We start from the raw sequence: 16,803 nt of genomic DNA, 5'->3' as shown, positions 1-16,803 counted from the left end.
CACGTGATATACCTCTACTATCGGTAACAAAAATGATTTCTTGACCAAAAATTGCCTTAAAGTTTTAACCCCGATACGGACATCTCTAAACGCGCTGTATATACGTTATGTGTAATGATCAGGAAAATGGTTAATTTTTATTTTTTTCAAAATCGATTTACTTTAGTTATGGAGCCTACTGGCATGTCCGGTTAGCACCACATTAAAGTAGAAAGGTTCTTCTTTCACGTGGTATACCTCTATTATCGGTAACAAAAATGATTTCTTGACCAAAAGTGACCTTGAAGTTTTAACCCCGATACGGACCCTTCTCTAAAGGCGCTGTATATACGTTATGTGTAATGATCAGAAAAATGTTTAATATTTATTTTTTTTCAAAATCGATTAACTTTAGTTATGGAGCCTACTGGCATGTCCGGTTAGCACCACATTAAAATAGACAGGTTCGTCTTTCACGTGATATACCTCTACTATCGGTAACAAAAATGATTTCTTGACCAAAAATTGCCTTAAAGTTTTAACCCCGATCCGAACATCTCTAAAGGCGCTGTATATACGTTATGTGTAATGATCAGGAAAATGGTTAATTTTTATTTTTTTTCAAAATCGATTTACTTTAGTTATGGAGCCTACTGGCATGTCCGGTTAGCACCACATTAAAGTAGAAAGGTTCCTCTTTCACGTGGTATACCTCTATTATCGGTAACAAAAATGATTTCTTGACCAAAAGTGACCTTGAAGTTTTAACCCCGATACGGACCCTTCTCTAAAGGCGCTGTATATACGTTATGTGTAATGATCAGAAAAATGTTTAATATTTATTTTTTTTCAAAATCGATTAACTTTAGTTATGGAGCCTACTGGCATGTCCGGTTAGCACCACATTAAAATAGACAGGTTCGTCTTTCACGTGATATACCTCTACTATCGGTAACAAAAATGATTTCTTGACCAAAAATTGCCTTGAAGTTTTAACCCCGATACGGACATCTCTAAACGCGCTGTATATACGTTATGTGTAATGATCAGGAAAATGGTTAATTTTTATTTTTTTTCAAAATCGATTTACTTTAGTTATGGAGCCTACTAGGATGTCCGGTTAGCACCACATTAAAGTAGAAAGGTTCCTCTTTCCCGTGGTATACCTCTACTATCGGTAACAAAAATGATTTCTTGACCAAAAGTGACCTTGAAGTTTTAACCCCGATACAGACCCTTCTCTAAACGCGCTGTATATACGTTATGTGTAATGATCCAAAAAATGATTAATTCCTGTGTGGGCAATTGGGCCTTTGAGGTTGCTGCATGGGCCCCGTTACAGTTAAAAATGAAGTCGTTGGTATTTTTAGATACCGCAATATCCAATAGGGCCAACACCTCTAAACGAATTATCCTGATTTTGTTAACATAATCAAATTATGTGTGGGCCATGGGCACTTTATGGCTGTTGCCTGGGGCCCGGTACAGATAAAAGTCGTAGATGGTATTTTTTGGTTTCTCCAATGTATAAAGGGTCCAATGCAACTATAGAATAATCCTTGTGTCTTTGCACATGATCAAATCACGCGTGGGCCATGGGACCTTGAGGTTGTCTGGGCCATGGTAGAGGATAAATTTGCAGTAAATCGACCTGTGACGTCATTATGATGGCTCGCATCTTGCAGTGATGTGAGCCTAGTTTATTGCATTGCACTGCACTTGGCCCGCGTTTACTTTCAACCCAGTCTGCATCGATTCGATACTCAACTGGACCGGGAACCCAGAAGATTTGAAAAGAGACAGAGGGTTTAATGGGCAGCTTATGTCCGTTTATGACCAGGATTCAAGGTTATGTGTTGCTGCCGTGCCACACAATGTGCGTGTATGTAGTCTAAATGTGCCTTCAATTAAAATAGGGGGCTCAAATGTTGATTTAATCATGTGAAAGACGCAAGGCAAAAGCGCTGGATAAAACTCAAAGTAAGATACTTTTAGAACCATAGCAATGACAGTAATTGTACCTTGTGACGGGCCCTGCAGAAGGGCCCATCAAAATGGTATTAATCATGCGAAAAGAGACAAGGATAATTCATTTTGCGGTACACCAGTTAAACATTGGGGTGTCCCAAAATACTAATTACAGCAACTTTATGATGTACATGGGCCCATGCAGGCAGCAACCAAAAAAGGCCTGTGGCCCACATATGATTCATTTATGTGAAATGAGAGCAGAGATTCTTAAAGTGGCATTGGACCCTTTAGAAATTGGGGTATCCAAAAATACTAATAACAACAACTTTATGATGTACCAGGACCCATACAGCAGCCAGAAAGGGCCCGTGGCCCACACATGATTTAATCATGTGAAAAGAGAGCAGTATGATTTATTTTTATTGGCGCTGGACCATAAGGTTGTCGGGTATTAAAAAAAGAAAAACCTATGACTACAAATTTATCCTCTACCATGGCCTCAAGGGCCCATGGCCCACACGTGATTTGATTATGTTAACAAAAAGCAGGATAATTCGTTTAGAGGTGTTGGCCCTATTGGACATTGCGGTATCCAAAAATACCAACGACTTCATATTTTAACTGTAACGGGACCCATGCAGCAACCTCAAAGGCCCAATTGCCCACACGAGAATTAATCATTTTTTGGATCATTACACATAACGTATATACAGCGCGTTTAGAGATGTCCGTATCAGGGTTAAAACTTTAAGGCCACCTTTGGTCAAGAAATCATTTTGTTACCGATAGTAGAGGTATACCACGTGAGAGAGGACCCTTTCTACTTTAATATGGTCCTATTCGGACATCCCAGTAGGCTCCATAACTAAAGTTAATAGATTTTGAAAAAAAATCATTTTTCTGATCATTACACATAACGTATATACAGCGCGTTTAGAGATGTCCGTATCGGGGTTAAAACTTTAAGGTCACTTTTGGTCAAGAAATCATTTTTGTTACCGATAGTAGAGGTATACCACGTGAAAGAGGAACCTTTCTACTTTAATGTGGTGCTAACCGGACATGCCAGTAGGCTCCATAACTAAAGTTAATCGATTTTGAAAAAAAATAAAAATTAACCATTTTTCTGATCATTACACATAACGTATACACAGCGCGTTTAGAGATGTCCGTATCGGGGTTAAAAGTTTAAGGCCATTTTTGGTCAAGAAATCAATTTTGTTACCGATAGCAGAGGTATACCACGTGAAAGAGGAACCTTTCTACTTTAATGTGATGCTAACCGGACATGCCAGTAGGCTCAATAACTAAAGTTAATCGATTTTGAAAAAAATAAAAATTAAACATTTTTCTGATCATTACACATAACGTATATACGGCGCGTTTAGAGAGGGGTCTGTGTCGGGGTTAAAACTTTGAGGTCACTTTTGGTCAAGAAATCATTTTTGTTACCGATAGTAGAGGTATACCACGTGAAAGAGGAACCTTTCTACTTTAATGTGGTGCTAACCGGACATGCCAGTAGGCTCCATAACTAAAGTTAATCGATTTTGAAAAAAAATAAAAATTGACCATTTTTCTGATCATTACACATAACGTATACACAGCGCGTTTAGAGATGTCCGTATCGGGGTTAAAAGTTTAAGGCCATTTTTGGTCAAGAAATCATTTTTGTTACCGATAGTAGAGGTATACCACGTGAAAGAGGAACCTTTCTACCTTAATGTGATGCTAACCGGACATGCCAGTAGGCTCCATAACTAAAGTTAATTGATTTTGAAGAAAAAAAAATTAAACATTTTTCTGATCATTACACATTACGTATAATCAGAGCGTTTAGAGATGTCCGTTTCGGGGTTAAAACTATAAGGTCACTTTTGGTCAAGAAATCATTTTTGTTACCGATAGTAGAGGTATACCACGGGAAAGAGGAACCTTTCTACTTTAATGTGGTGCTAACCGGACATCCTAGTAGGCTCCATAACTAAAGTTAATCGATTTTGAAAAAAAATAAAAATTAACCATTTTTCTGATCATTACACATAACGTATACACAGCGCGTTTAGAGATGTCCGTATCGGGGTTAAAAGTTTAAGGCCATTTTTGGTCAAGAAATCATTTTTGTTACCGATAGTAGAGGTATACCACGTGAAAGAGGAACCTTTCTACCTTAATGTGATGCTAACCGGACATGCCAGTAGGCTCCATAACTAAAGTTAATCGATTTTGAAAAAAAAAAAATTAAACATTTTTCTGATCATTACACATAACGTATACACAGCGCGTTTAGAGATGTCCGTATCGGGGTTAAAAGTTTAAGGCCATTTTTGGTCAAGAAATCATTTTTGTTACCGATAGTAGAGGTATACCACGTGAAAGAGGAACCTTTCTACCTTAATGTGATGCTAACCGGACATGCCAGTAGGCTCAATAACTAAAGTTAATCGATTTTGAAAAAAATAAAAATTAAACATTTTTCTGATCATTACACATAACGTATATACGGCGCGTTTAGAGAGGGGTCTGTGTCGGGGTTAAAACTTTGAGGTCACTTTTGGTCAAGAAATCATTTTTGTTACCGATAGTAGAGGTATACCACGTGAAAGAGGAACCTTTCTACTTTAATGTGGTGCTAACCGGACATGCCAGTAGGCTCCATAACTAAAGTTAATCGATTTTGAAAAAAAATAAAAATTGACCATTTTTCTGATCATTACACATAACGTATACACAGCGCGTTTAGAGATGTCCGTATCGGGGTTAAAAGTTTAAGGCCATTTTTGGTCAAGAAATCATTTTTGTTACCGATAGTAGAGGTATACCACGTGAAAGAGGAACCTTTCTACCTTAATGTGATGCTAACCGGACATGCCAGTAGGCTCCATAACTAAAGTTAATCGATTTGGAAAAAAAAAAATTAAACATTTTTCTGATCATTACACATTACGTATAATCAGAGCGTTTAGAGATGTCCGTTTCGGGGTTAAAACTATAAGGTCACTTTTGGTCAAGAAATCATTTTTGTTACCGATAGTAGAGGTATACCACGGGAAAGAGGAACCTTTCTACTTTAATGTGGTGCTAACCGGACATCCTAGTAGGCTCCATAACTAAAGTTAATCGATTTTGAAAAAAAATAAAAATTAACCATTTTTCTGATCATTACACATAACGTATACACAGCGCGTTTAGAGATGTCCGTATCGGGGTTAAAAGTTTAAGGCCATTTTTGGTCAAGAAATCATTTTTGTTACCGATAGTAGAGGTATACCACGTGAAAGAGGAACCTTTCTACCTTAATGTGATGCTAACCGGACATGCCAGTAGGCTCCATAACTAAAGTTAATCGATTTTGAAAAAAAAAAAAATTAAACATTTTTCTGATCATTACACATAACGTATATACACAGCGCGTTTAGAGATGTCCGTATCGGGGTTAAAAGTTTAAGGCCATTTTTGGTCAAGAAATCATTTTTGTTACCGATAGTAGAGGTATACCACGTGAAAGAGGAACCTTTCTACCTTAATGTGATGCTAACCGGACATGCCAGTAGGCTCCATAACTAAAGTTAATCGATTTTGAAAAAAAAAAAATTAAACATTTTTCTGATCATTACACATAACGTATATACAGCGCGTTTAGAGATGTCCGTATCGGGGTTAAAAGTTTAAGGCCATTTTTGGTCAAGAAATCATTTTTGTTACCGATAGTAGAGGTATACCACGTGAAAGAGGAACCTTTCTACCTTAATGTGATGCTAACCGGACATGCCAGTAGGCTCCATAACTAAAGTTAATCGATTTTGAAAAAAAAAAATTAAACATTTTTCTGATCATTACACATTACGTATAATCAGAGCGTTTAGAGATGTCCGTTTCGGGGTTAAAACTATAAGGTCACTTTTGGTCAAGAAATCATTTTTGTTACCGATAGTAGAGGTATACCACGGGAAAGAGGAACCTTTCTACTTTAATGTGATGCTAACCGGACATGCCAGTAGGCTCCATAACTAAAGTTAATCGATTTTGAAAAAAAAAAAATTAAACATTTTTCTGATCATTACACATAACGTATATACGGCGCGTTTAGAGAGGGGTCTGTATCGGGGTTAAAACTTCAAGGTCACTTTTGGTCAAGAAATCATTTTTGTTACCGATAGTAGAGGTATACCACGGGAAAGAAGAACCTTTCTACTTTAATGTGGTGCTAGCCGGACATCCTAGTAGGCTCCATAACTAAAGTTAATCGATTTTGAAAAAAATAAAAATTAAACATTTTTCTGATCATTACAGTTAACGTATATACAGCGCGTTTAGAGAAGGGTCCGTATAGGGGTTAAAACTTTAAGGTCACTTTTGGTCAATAAATCATTTTTGTTACCGATAGTAGAGGTATACCACGTGAAAGAAGAACCTTTCTACTTTAATATGGTCCTATTCGGACATCCTTGTAGGCTCCATAACTAAAGTTAATAGATTTTGAAAAAAATCATTTTTCTGATCATTACACATAACGTATATACGGCGCGTTTAGAGAAGGGTTTGTATCGGGGTTAAAACTTTAAGGTCACTTTTGGTCAAGAAATCATTTTTGTTACCGATAGTAGAGGTATACCACGTGAAAGAAGAACCTTTCTACTTTAATGTGGTGCTAACCGGACATCCTAGTAGGCTCCATAACTAAAGTTAATCGATTTTGAAAAAAAATAAAAATTAAACATTTTTCTGATCATTACACATAACGTATATACAGAGAGTTTAGAGAAGGGTCTGTATCGGGGTTAAAACTTTAAGGTCACTTTTGGTCAAGAAATCATTTTTGTTACCGATAGTAGAGGTATACCACGTGAAAGAGGAACCTTTCTACTTTAATGTGATGCTAACCGGACATGCCAGTAGGCTCCATAACTAAAGTTAATCGATTTTGAAAAAAATAAAAATTAAACATTTTTCTGATCATTACACATAACGTATATACGGCGCGTTTAGAGAGGGGTCTGTATCGGGGTTAAAACTTTGAGGTCACTTTTGGTCAAGAAATCATTTTTGTTACCGATAGTAGAGGTATACCACGTGAAAGAAGAACCTTTCTACTTTAATGTGATGCTAACCGGACATGCCAGTAGGCTCCATAACTAAAGTTAATCGATTTGGAAAAAAAATAAAAATTAACCATTTTTCTGATCATTACACATAACGTATACACAGCGCGTTTAGAGATGTCCGTATCGGGGTTAAAAGTTTAAGGCCATTTTTGGTCAAGAAATCATTTTTGTTACCGATAGTAGAGGTATACCACGTGAAAGAGGAACCTTTCTACTTTAATGTGGTGCTAACCGGACATGCCAGTAGGCTCCATAACTAAAGTTAATCGATTTTGAAAAAAAATAAAAATTAAACATTTTTCTGATCATTACATTTAACGTATATACAGCGCGTTTAGAGAAGGGTCCGTATAGGGGTTAAAACTTTAAGGTCACTTTTGGTCAATAAATCATTTTTGTTACCGATAGTAGAGGTATACCACGTGAGAGAGGACCCTTTCTACTTTAATGTGGTCCTATTCGGACATCCCAGTAGGCTCCATAACTAAAGTTAATAGATTTTGAAAAAAATCATTTTTCTGATCATTACACATAACGTATACACAGCGCGTTTAGAGATGTCCGTATCGGGGTTAAAAGTTTAAGGCCATTTTTGGTCAAGAAATCATTTTTGTTACCGATAGTAGAGGTATACCACGTGAAAGAGGAACCTTTCTACTTTAATGTGATGCTAACCGGACATGCCAGTAGGCTCCATAACTAAAGTTAATCGATTTTGAAAAAAATAAAAATTAAACATTTTTCTGATCATTACACATAACGTATATACGGCGCGTTTAGAGAGGGGTCTGTATCGGGGTTAAAACTTTGAGGTCACTTTTGGTCAAGAAATCATTTTTGTTACCGATAGTAGAGGTATACCACGTGAAAGAGGAACCTTTCTACTTTAATGTGGTGCTAACCGGACGTCCTAGTAGGCTCCATAACTAAAGTTAATCGATTTGGAAAAAAAATAAAAATTAACCATTTTTCTGATCATTACACATAACGTATATACAGAGAGTTTAGAGAAGGGTCTGTATCGGGGTTAAAACTTTAAGGTCACTTTTGGTCAATAAATCATTTTTGTTACCGATGGTAGAGGTATACCACGTGAGAGAGGAACCTTTCTACTTTAATGTGATGCTAACCGGACGTCCTAGTAGGCTCCATAACTAAAGTTAATCGATTTTGAAAAAAAATAAAAATTAACCATTTTTCTGATCATTACACATAACGTATATACAGCGCGTTTAGAGATGTCCGTATCGGGGTTAAAACTTTGAGGTCACTTTTGGTCAAGAAATCATTTTTGTTACCGATAGTAGAGGTATATCACATGAAAGATGAATCTGTCTACTTTAATGTGGTGCTAACCAGACATCCCAGTAGGCTCCATAACTAAAATTAATTGATTTTGAAAAAGAAAAAGAAAAAAATAATATTTTAAAACGTTTAGGCCACTTTTGGTCAACAAAATCGGCTTTGATACCGATAGTAGGTATAACACGTGAAAGAAGAAATTGTTTTCTTTGATGTGATGCTAACCGGACCTCCTAACTAGGTCGCTAACTCAAATTAATCGATTTTGAAATAATAATACGTTTGGATCATACCACATTACCGCGCGTTTCGAGCTAATTTTCCCATTTTGCATCCCACTCCTGTTAGGATCGAACGGTTTGTAGCCATCGAATTTCAATAAATCAAAGTGTTACTGGCTTTTTTTTCACACCACGTGTAAGAGAAATAACCTAACATCGTCATTGTACCCCTCTTGACTGTTGCATATTCTCATAAGTTAATTGTTTAGACATTTGAAAAAAAAAAGGAAAAAAATGGTATAAAAATTGCCGCAATTTACGCCTTTCTCAAAAAGATTTGGTAGGATCACAAGTTTCAGTTCAATATGGATGCAGAAATCGTCCACCATTAAATTCCAAAATTATATTACATGAAAGAGCAACAATTCATCTCTCATATGGTGCAATTATTGGCATTTTACAGTATTCATAGCGTTAATTATTATCGCTTTAAAACAGGTACGAAAAAGTAGCAGTCTTGTTATTGTCCGCTAATTTAGGCTGCCCTTAGTGGCTGCTGGGGATCCACTTTCCCGCCACAGCGTACCCAGCGCTCGTCACAGTGTACAAACATCAGTGGCCAACGGCGTGTAACGTTGATGTATACACTATTGGCTGCTCTTAGTGGCTGCTACGTTCAACCAGGTGGCCTAGCCTACTACTACACCATTACCGGTACGTAACCAAACTACCGATTAATAGGCCTAGCCTACTACTATACCATTACCAGGTACATTACCAAACTACTGATTAATAGGCCTAGCCAACTTCTATACCATTACCAGGTACGTAACCAAACTATCAATTAATAGGCTTATAGCCTATTTCTATACCATTACCAGGTACGGAACCAAACTACCGATTAATAGGCCTAGCCAACTACTATACCATTACCAGGTACGTAACCAAACTTCGGATTAGTAGGCCAAGCCTACTACTATACCATTACCGGTACGCAACCAAACTACCGATTAGTACTAGTAGGCCTAGCCTAGTACGTAACCAAACTACCGATTACTAGGCCTAGCCTACTACTACACCATTACCGGTACGTAACCAAACTACCAATTAATAGGCATATAGCCAATCACTACACCATTAACGGTACGTAACCAAACTACCAATTAATAGGCATATAACCTACTACTATACAATTACGAGGTAGGCCTACGTAACCAAACTACCGATTAGTAGGCCTAGCCTACTACTACACCATTACCGGTACGTAAGAAAACTACCAATTAATAGGCCTATAGCCTACTACTTAACCATTACCAGGTACGTAACCAAACTACCGATTAGTCGGCCTAGCCTAGTACGTGACTACCGATTAATAGGCCTAGCCTTCTACTACACCATTACCGGTACGTAACCAAACTACCAATTAATAGGAATATAGCCTACTACTATACCATTACCAGGTACGTAACCAAACTACCGATATGTAGGCCTAGCCTACTACTATACAATTACCGGTACGTAACCAAACTACCGATTAATAGGCCTAGCCTACTACTATACCATTACAAGTTACGTAACCAAACTACCTATTATATGCAGGCCTAGGCCAGTATTATTGTCAATGCACACGTATTCGCGCAGACCACCATGTCACTTACGTTTAGTAATAGTGCAGTGATTATATTCCCCAGAACCAAGACATTAGAAATAATTATACAGAATCAAGTTAAAGTAGCAGCTGAGTGAATTCAAATATTTATTCTGCAAGTAATACCCCCATCACTGCAGGAGCAAGTACCGTACCTTACGGAATATAACTAGCGTTAGGCTATAGCGACAATATAAAATCATTCAAATGTCTAAACCATCGAATCTTCCCTACAATGGTTCACAGTATGTGGTCTGTGACGTCATACTGGCAAATGTTCTTCAACAGTTTTTAACTTCAACCGCCAGAATATACCTTCAAAAGGATACTCCAATGTTTTCACTCAATAATATATTAGCCTAGTTGCAATGATATGATTCTGAAAAAGATGTGAAACTAGGCAGTTTCAAATGTTGACGCCTGCCTCATGTGAATTTAAATAAATGTGATGACAAACGTCGACATCGAAGCGCGCATCGGATGTGCAAAATTTATAATAAAACAGATTAAAACAAAATGACATTTTTATTATATATATTTTTTTTTACCTGGTATGAGTGTTTGTCAGATCCACACTGTCAAAAGAAACAGATTTAACAGAAAATGTTAGATTGGAGATAATTTCCTTTAGCATAATCCACAGTGGTTTGTAGGGGAAAAGTAGAAATTTCGAGATTAAAATGTGGACAAAGCGACATGTAAAAGAAATTTTGAGACTTTAAAATCGAAATTTCGAGATCTAAAAGTAAAAATTTCGACTCTTTATAGTTGGTTTGTTTGTTTAATGTCCCTATGATCCTTATTTCTTTCCTCAATAATAATAATAATAATATAACAACAACAATACTAATAATAATCATAATATTCATATCTATACGGCTATGCTGATATAAAACAGATGGAAAAAGGTACAACAGACAAAATAAAAAAAATAGTGTTAAAGTTATTCTAGTTTTCATCGATGCAAAATCCGTTGAATACTCTTTGAAAGCTAACTGGTATAACATGATAAATTTGCACAGCACTATAAACATGTTTTCAGAGGCAATAACAAAATATTATGTATGCCAATTATTATTATGTTTATTGTATTATATCTGAGAAATTGACCATTAACGGTATTTGTGTTAGGCTAAGTAGTCCCGCCACTTTCATTGATGAGCCTCAGTTTTTTTTTAAAGTCCTTTCTCAAAATGGTTAAATGATAAACACAAATCCAAGCCATAGATAGATACAGAGTGTATACAACGTGTAGTTGTTTTTGCTTTGATTTAGGGTCTTGCTTTAATTAATACAAACGTTGACCAATATATATTATACTTATATGCCATCACAACAAAATGATGATAATAATGCTAATATATATATATATATATATATCGAATATAGAAGACGAAAAAAAAAAGATCTCACCGGTACAACTGCTCCAAGGCACTGTAAGGGAAGACAAAACGATACACATTTATATATGAAAGTTGTTTATTTATTTATTAAGATTTTTGGTGAGAGAAATGTTTACGTGCTCCTAGACGCTTTATCAGCTTAAATATCTTACAAGCGTACGATACTTCCCAAACGTAAAAAAAGTTGATATTTGTTTCTTTTTTGGAGGGGGTGGGAGGAGTGGAGGGGGGAGTTGTTGTAAAAACTTTCCTTATATATTTGTTAATACCTAGATCGTCGTAATTGGGATTCTGCCCCCCCCCCACTTCTACTCCTTATACCCCTGGTTTAGAAACACAGGGGTTTGTGGGAACCAATGTAACTAGACGTTGACATAAAAGGCTCCTATACAAATCGCCTCATCTTCAAACCTGCAGTGACTTATCTGGGATCATGTTAAAGCACACGCTTGTCAACGAGGTTTACCACGAAGTATATTCCCTCGAGAGGATTGAACTACTTTTTTTAGCTGATTATCATGTCAAGCGTAGGGGTCGTATGGGATAATGAGACCTTTTTTTGGGGGGGGGGGGGGTGCGCGTGCGCGCTACAATATTGGCATTTACTGGCCAAGTGAACGATACCTACATGACTGGACTTTGAAACTCAAAGTTTCGTATCGTCTCTGTACATTTGTAGTTTCAGAGGCTAGCTGCGTAGCGAACTTATTCTGAGGACGGGGGGGGGGGGGTGGGAGGGGCAGAGGGTGGAGTTGTTAGTATATATACGGTGTCTTCACGACTATCGAAAAGTCCTCTTTTAGTGATTCTTACGGATTTGAAATACTGCAGTTTCTAAAGATTATGAGTTTGGTAGTTATCGCCCTTGAAATACGCAAATGATGATCATGATTCAATTCATGAATATTCATAGATATCTCATCTTCCAAAATATCACTGCCATGATGATTAATGTTAAATACCTAACATAGCATAAAATAAAAATAAAAATTATGTATTTCATAGTGTAAAACAAAGTTATGTTTATTACTTGAATAGATCGGTCATAATCCTGTTCTTCAAAAACCAACAAACTGACGAAATATGTTTCCAAAAATTGTTGCTATATTTGCTTTTTGAAGTGACAGAACTTACGTAAAACTCATCCTGTCCATCCGGTGTTGATGGACTGCTACTGGGGGTGCCATTAGACCCCTTTAAGGCAACCAAAAAAAAAAAAAACACAGCCGTTAACAAGCATTGGTATTACGCAGTGTTTTCAATGGATAAAATATATGTATATATCTTTATGAACACCATTTCGGATGCAGTCCATTCATTTCGTTGTTAAGGAATTCTTCTATTATATTTCATTCCGTTCCGTTCCGTTCCGTTCCATTCCATTCCATTCCATTCTATTCCATTTCATGTATTATATTACAATCTATTACATTATGATATGATATGATATGATATGTAAACTAGTCATAAAGACTCACCCTGTCTCCTTTTGAACCCTTAGTACCTCTTGGACCCGCTGGACCTGGACCCGGCTGAAAGTACCGTTCAGTGACGAAACAAACATTTAAAATTAGGGGTTAATCAACGGTCTACCGTGCATTTATCACAGGATAATACACGAACGATAATGATAACTCCGGCGATAGGGTTGTACCATCCCCCTCCCCCCCACTCTCCCCAAACACACACCCGCTCGTGACGTTGTGTAGTCACTGTATATCTTAATTATCCATTTTACCAACTTTACTTTACCAACTTAGATATGAAATATTTCAGAAAAGTTTGGTTCTCCTCATATTGCACTGACACAAAGACATTCTGTACTGGTTTTTTGTTTTTGTTTTTTTGTTTTTTTTTTGGCGACAATTTCCTGAAACGATTTAATCATGATAAAATTGCTACAAGGTGTCGTCGACCTGTCTCGTTTGTGTACTTCAAGATCTCGTTATGTGTTGGCAATACATGACGGTCTTCGTGTCTGCTGTCTGTTAAATTCTGTTGTATGTTGTAAAAAAAAACAACTGAAATATACTATACTAGATATTGTTCAAAAACAATTTATCTAATTGAACACTTTTCAGCTTATGGGAATACTGCACAAGGGTTGGAAAAGTCGAAAAAAGGTTATTATTACAGAAGCTTCGCCCAATTTTAGCTTGCTAACGATACTTAAACATTTCAACTACTGCAATCGAGAACAAATAATAGAAGGGAAAAATCGTCGAGCTCTGACGTTGTAAAATATAAACTATCCTGAGATTAGATGAAATACAGAACTAAACCAAGATTCTGCATATTCCCAAATTTGCTTAAGATGCAATACATACCGAACTACCGTCAGCGCCGTCAACGCCTGGGTTACCATTGTTCTCAGCGCAGGCCTGTGAACACATGTCAAAGGCATTTAAGAAAAGTCTTTATTAAAAGCAAGGGTTAATCATTACATCTAGTTTACAAACTTGAGCAAACTTCATGTGAAGATATAGAAAGATGATATACAGTTGTGTTCGGCCCTGAACTGGAATTATATGCTATGAAGTTGCCATCTCACCTTCGTACTTGTGGTTGATGTTGCGTCTGATAGGGATATCCAATTAAAAAGATTGCTATTACATGCAGTTGAAACATTGCCAATTCCGCTTGGGAGACTTTTTGATTTCAGCTGGTCTCTCAAACTGCTCTGACACATTTCCTCTACAATTATACACCAGGAGTAGGTCACACCCTTAACGGTTGAAAGGGGGGGGGGGAGGGGCGGGTAATAGTAATAATAAAAATCATACACTATTACAGCTATTTGTGTTGCAAAATATTGCAGACTAGCGCGGTAAAAAAAATTCAAATTCGTAACTATTCTTATCAATTGACCTGCCAGGTTAATCGCAAGAGAAAGTGCTTACCGTGTCCCCGCGCTCGCCTTTGTCACCCTTTTCTCCTTTTATAGTCTGTCAAAGCAAAAATGGACAAGGAAAAGTGGATATATTATAAACTAGTTTACGAAATTAGAGTTGTTAGTAACCATTAATTAAGAACGTTGTTGGTAATTTAAGAATGACTATTTCACATATAACAAAATATCTTGTCCAGGTGCAGATCCCGGGGTTGAGGCTGGGGGGGGGAGGGGTGGGGGCTGTACAGCCTGTACACCCAACACCTTTCAACTCCAGACAAAAACTTAAAAGTAGCCAGGCTGCTATCATATAACCTTAGCAAATGAGACTTGAGACATGTTTTATATAGCCTCTAAGTATGTCTCAGAATGTACCATTACACGCCTGGGACATACCACTTTACATAGGAGTCGGCCGTCAGTGACATCGGCGCCATGTCCCCTTCGCATTAAAATCTACTTTGTCCCCCCCCCATCCCTCCCCCCTGGTTCCTGCCATGTTGTCTATTTCAATACAGCTACATAATTCCATAGGGTTAGATAGACAGAACCAAGGCACAATTTGCAGTGTTTCAGTCAGTCGCCGCTATACCTTGTTATACAAAGTTTTTTAATATTTTTTTTCCAAGCACATTGTTTGGAATAATCCAGATGACGTACACCGATTTTACCATATTCTGCACGGTTACCGTTGGTAACAAATAACGGATCGTCTCGGCTGCTGAAGGTAATCGAGTACGCCTCCACAATGAGAGACTCGCTATCTACAATGGCTTGAAGCGTGATAGGTTTCGAGGAAGATGACGGCACGGCTAACGGGCTCGTTACGCATATCAAATTGGAAAATCCGAAGCTGGTACCTGCAGTAGCAATATTGTGATAATTTTGAATATTGTGGTCATAATTTGGGCTTTAATAATATCGTGAAAAGACGTCTAGGGAGGGCTCATCGCCTTGACGAGGAATACATTCTTGGTTGAGCATTACATATGTATCGGGTCAATTAATAAAGGAAGCAATACAGCCCCACTGGTTTCGTTGTTTTATATTAATTATTTCATTTAGCTGCAATGATATATATATATATATATATATATGCATACATACATACATATATATATATAGCATATATATATATATATATATATATATGTATGTATGTATATATATATATATTTATATATAGGCTATATATATATATATATATATATATATATATATATATATATATATATATATATTTATATTTATATTTATATATACATATATATTGTTAACAAATTACAGTAATCGCATGTTACAACCTATAGGCAGCGTCGACAAAAGGAAGGCGGACTTTTCGTATATATGCTTCTCTCAATTGCGTACACAGTATTTAACAGCGTTAACGGAAAGGGCCAGTAAAACGTTACGAAACTGATGCTGCATTGGCCCCAAATATGCTAGATAATCAAATATGGTCACCTTTGGTTAAAATTCTTAAACTGTCTTTACTACAATCTTCGATGGAATTTTCCTCACTGGGACATCCAGTCATCTTGTGTTTTCCTTAAAAACTGTCTGAGAACAATTAGGAAAGTAAGACCTCCGGGAAACTGCTAGCAATTATAGCGTGCTATAATTTGGGGCCTATACTGACTACCTTTATGTATATTGATAGCATTGCCGACGTTTTATGATCAATTTGCTTGCTTTGTGAATGTTAGATGGATGTCCGACTGCTTTTACCGTTGGAGCAAGGTGTCCGACACTGTAGACTTTAGCGTCGAGACAAGTATACAAGCTAATACTAACGTTTTTTTACGGTAACCGAAAAGAGTAACATCATGATTTTACTGTACAATTATTGGATTATACCTTTTGAAGAGCTGGGATGGATGCGTAAACGACTGTAGTTTTACACTCCAATGAGTAATCAACTTGGGCGAAAAAGTTCAGATACTTATAAAGGTTATACATCAACAATAAAAAACAAAACCTATTGTTATCATGACATGCACGCTGCTTTGTCTTGTGTTACAGATCGTCCCACTGTGCAGCGTCAACAGTATAAAACGACGTCGGGTAAGGCCTTTTAAGATTTTATCAAAGTAAAGTCACAAACGATATTCAATAGGTCCATTACAAAGGTTACCCCTTTGTATGCATTTATCAATTATAACGAACACGAGCGATACCCATACGAGGATTTAAGTTGAGGCTTTTTTAACAACATATTTCTGCTACGACCAGAGGTTACCAACAGATCATGGATATAATTAGGACCCAGTCCTGTAACAGACTT

At 36.9% G+C, this 16,803-nt stretch overlaps 1 protein-coding gene across 1 annotated transcript in view; it reads right to left on the bottom strand.

Moving 5' to 3' along the window:
- LOC139970021 (uncharacterized) overlaps positions 1-16,803 on the bottom strand; it is a 49,122-nt gene that overhangs the window by 29,439 nt on the left and 2,880 nt on the right. Inside the window, exons 2-8 of the mRNA XM_071975557.1 lie at positions 15,180-15,379; positions 14,530-14,574; positions 13,957-14,010; positions 13,108-13,161; positions 12,764-12,823; positions 11,640-11,660; positions 10,775-10,801 (exon numbers count right to left, since the gene is read on the bottom strand). Coding sequence (XP_071831658.1) covers positions 10,775-10,801; positions 11,640-11,660; positions 12,764-12,823; positions 13,108-13,161; positions 13,957-14,010; positions 14,530-14,574; positions 15,180-15,379 — 461 coding nt within the window. The remainder of the gene's footprint in view (positions 1-10,774; positions 10,802-11,639; positions 11,661-12,763; positions 12,824-13,107; positions 13,162-13,956; positions 14,011-14,529; positions 14,575-15,179; positions 15,380-16,803) is intronic.

Source organism: Apostichopus japonicus, chromosome 1, assembly GCF_037975245.1.
Source record: "Apostichopus japonicus isolate 1M-3 chromosome 1, ASM3797524v1, whole genome shotgun sequence".
NCBI classification, from domain to species: Eukaryota; Metazoa; Echinodermata; class Holothuroidea; order Aspidochirotida; family Stichopodidae; genus Apostichopus; species Apostichopus japonicus.
The sequence above is the reverse complement of the archived record's forward strand: the minus strand, read 5'-3'. Positions and strand labels throughout refer to the sequence as shown.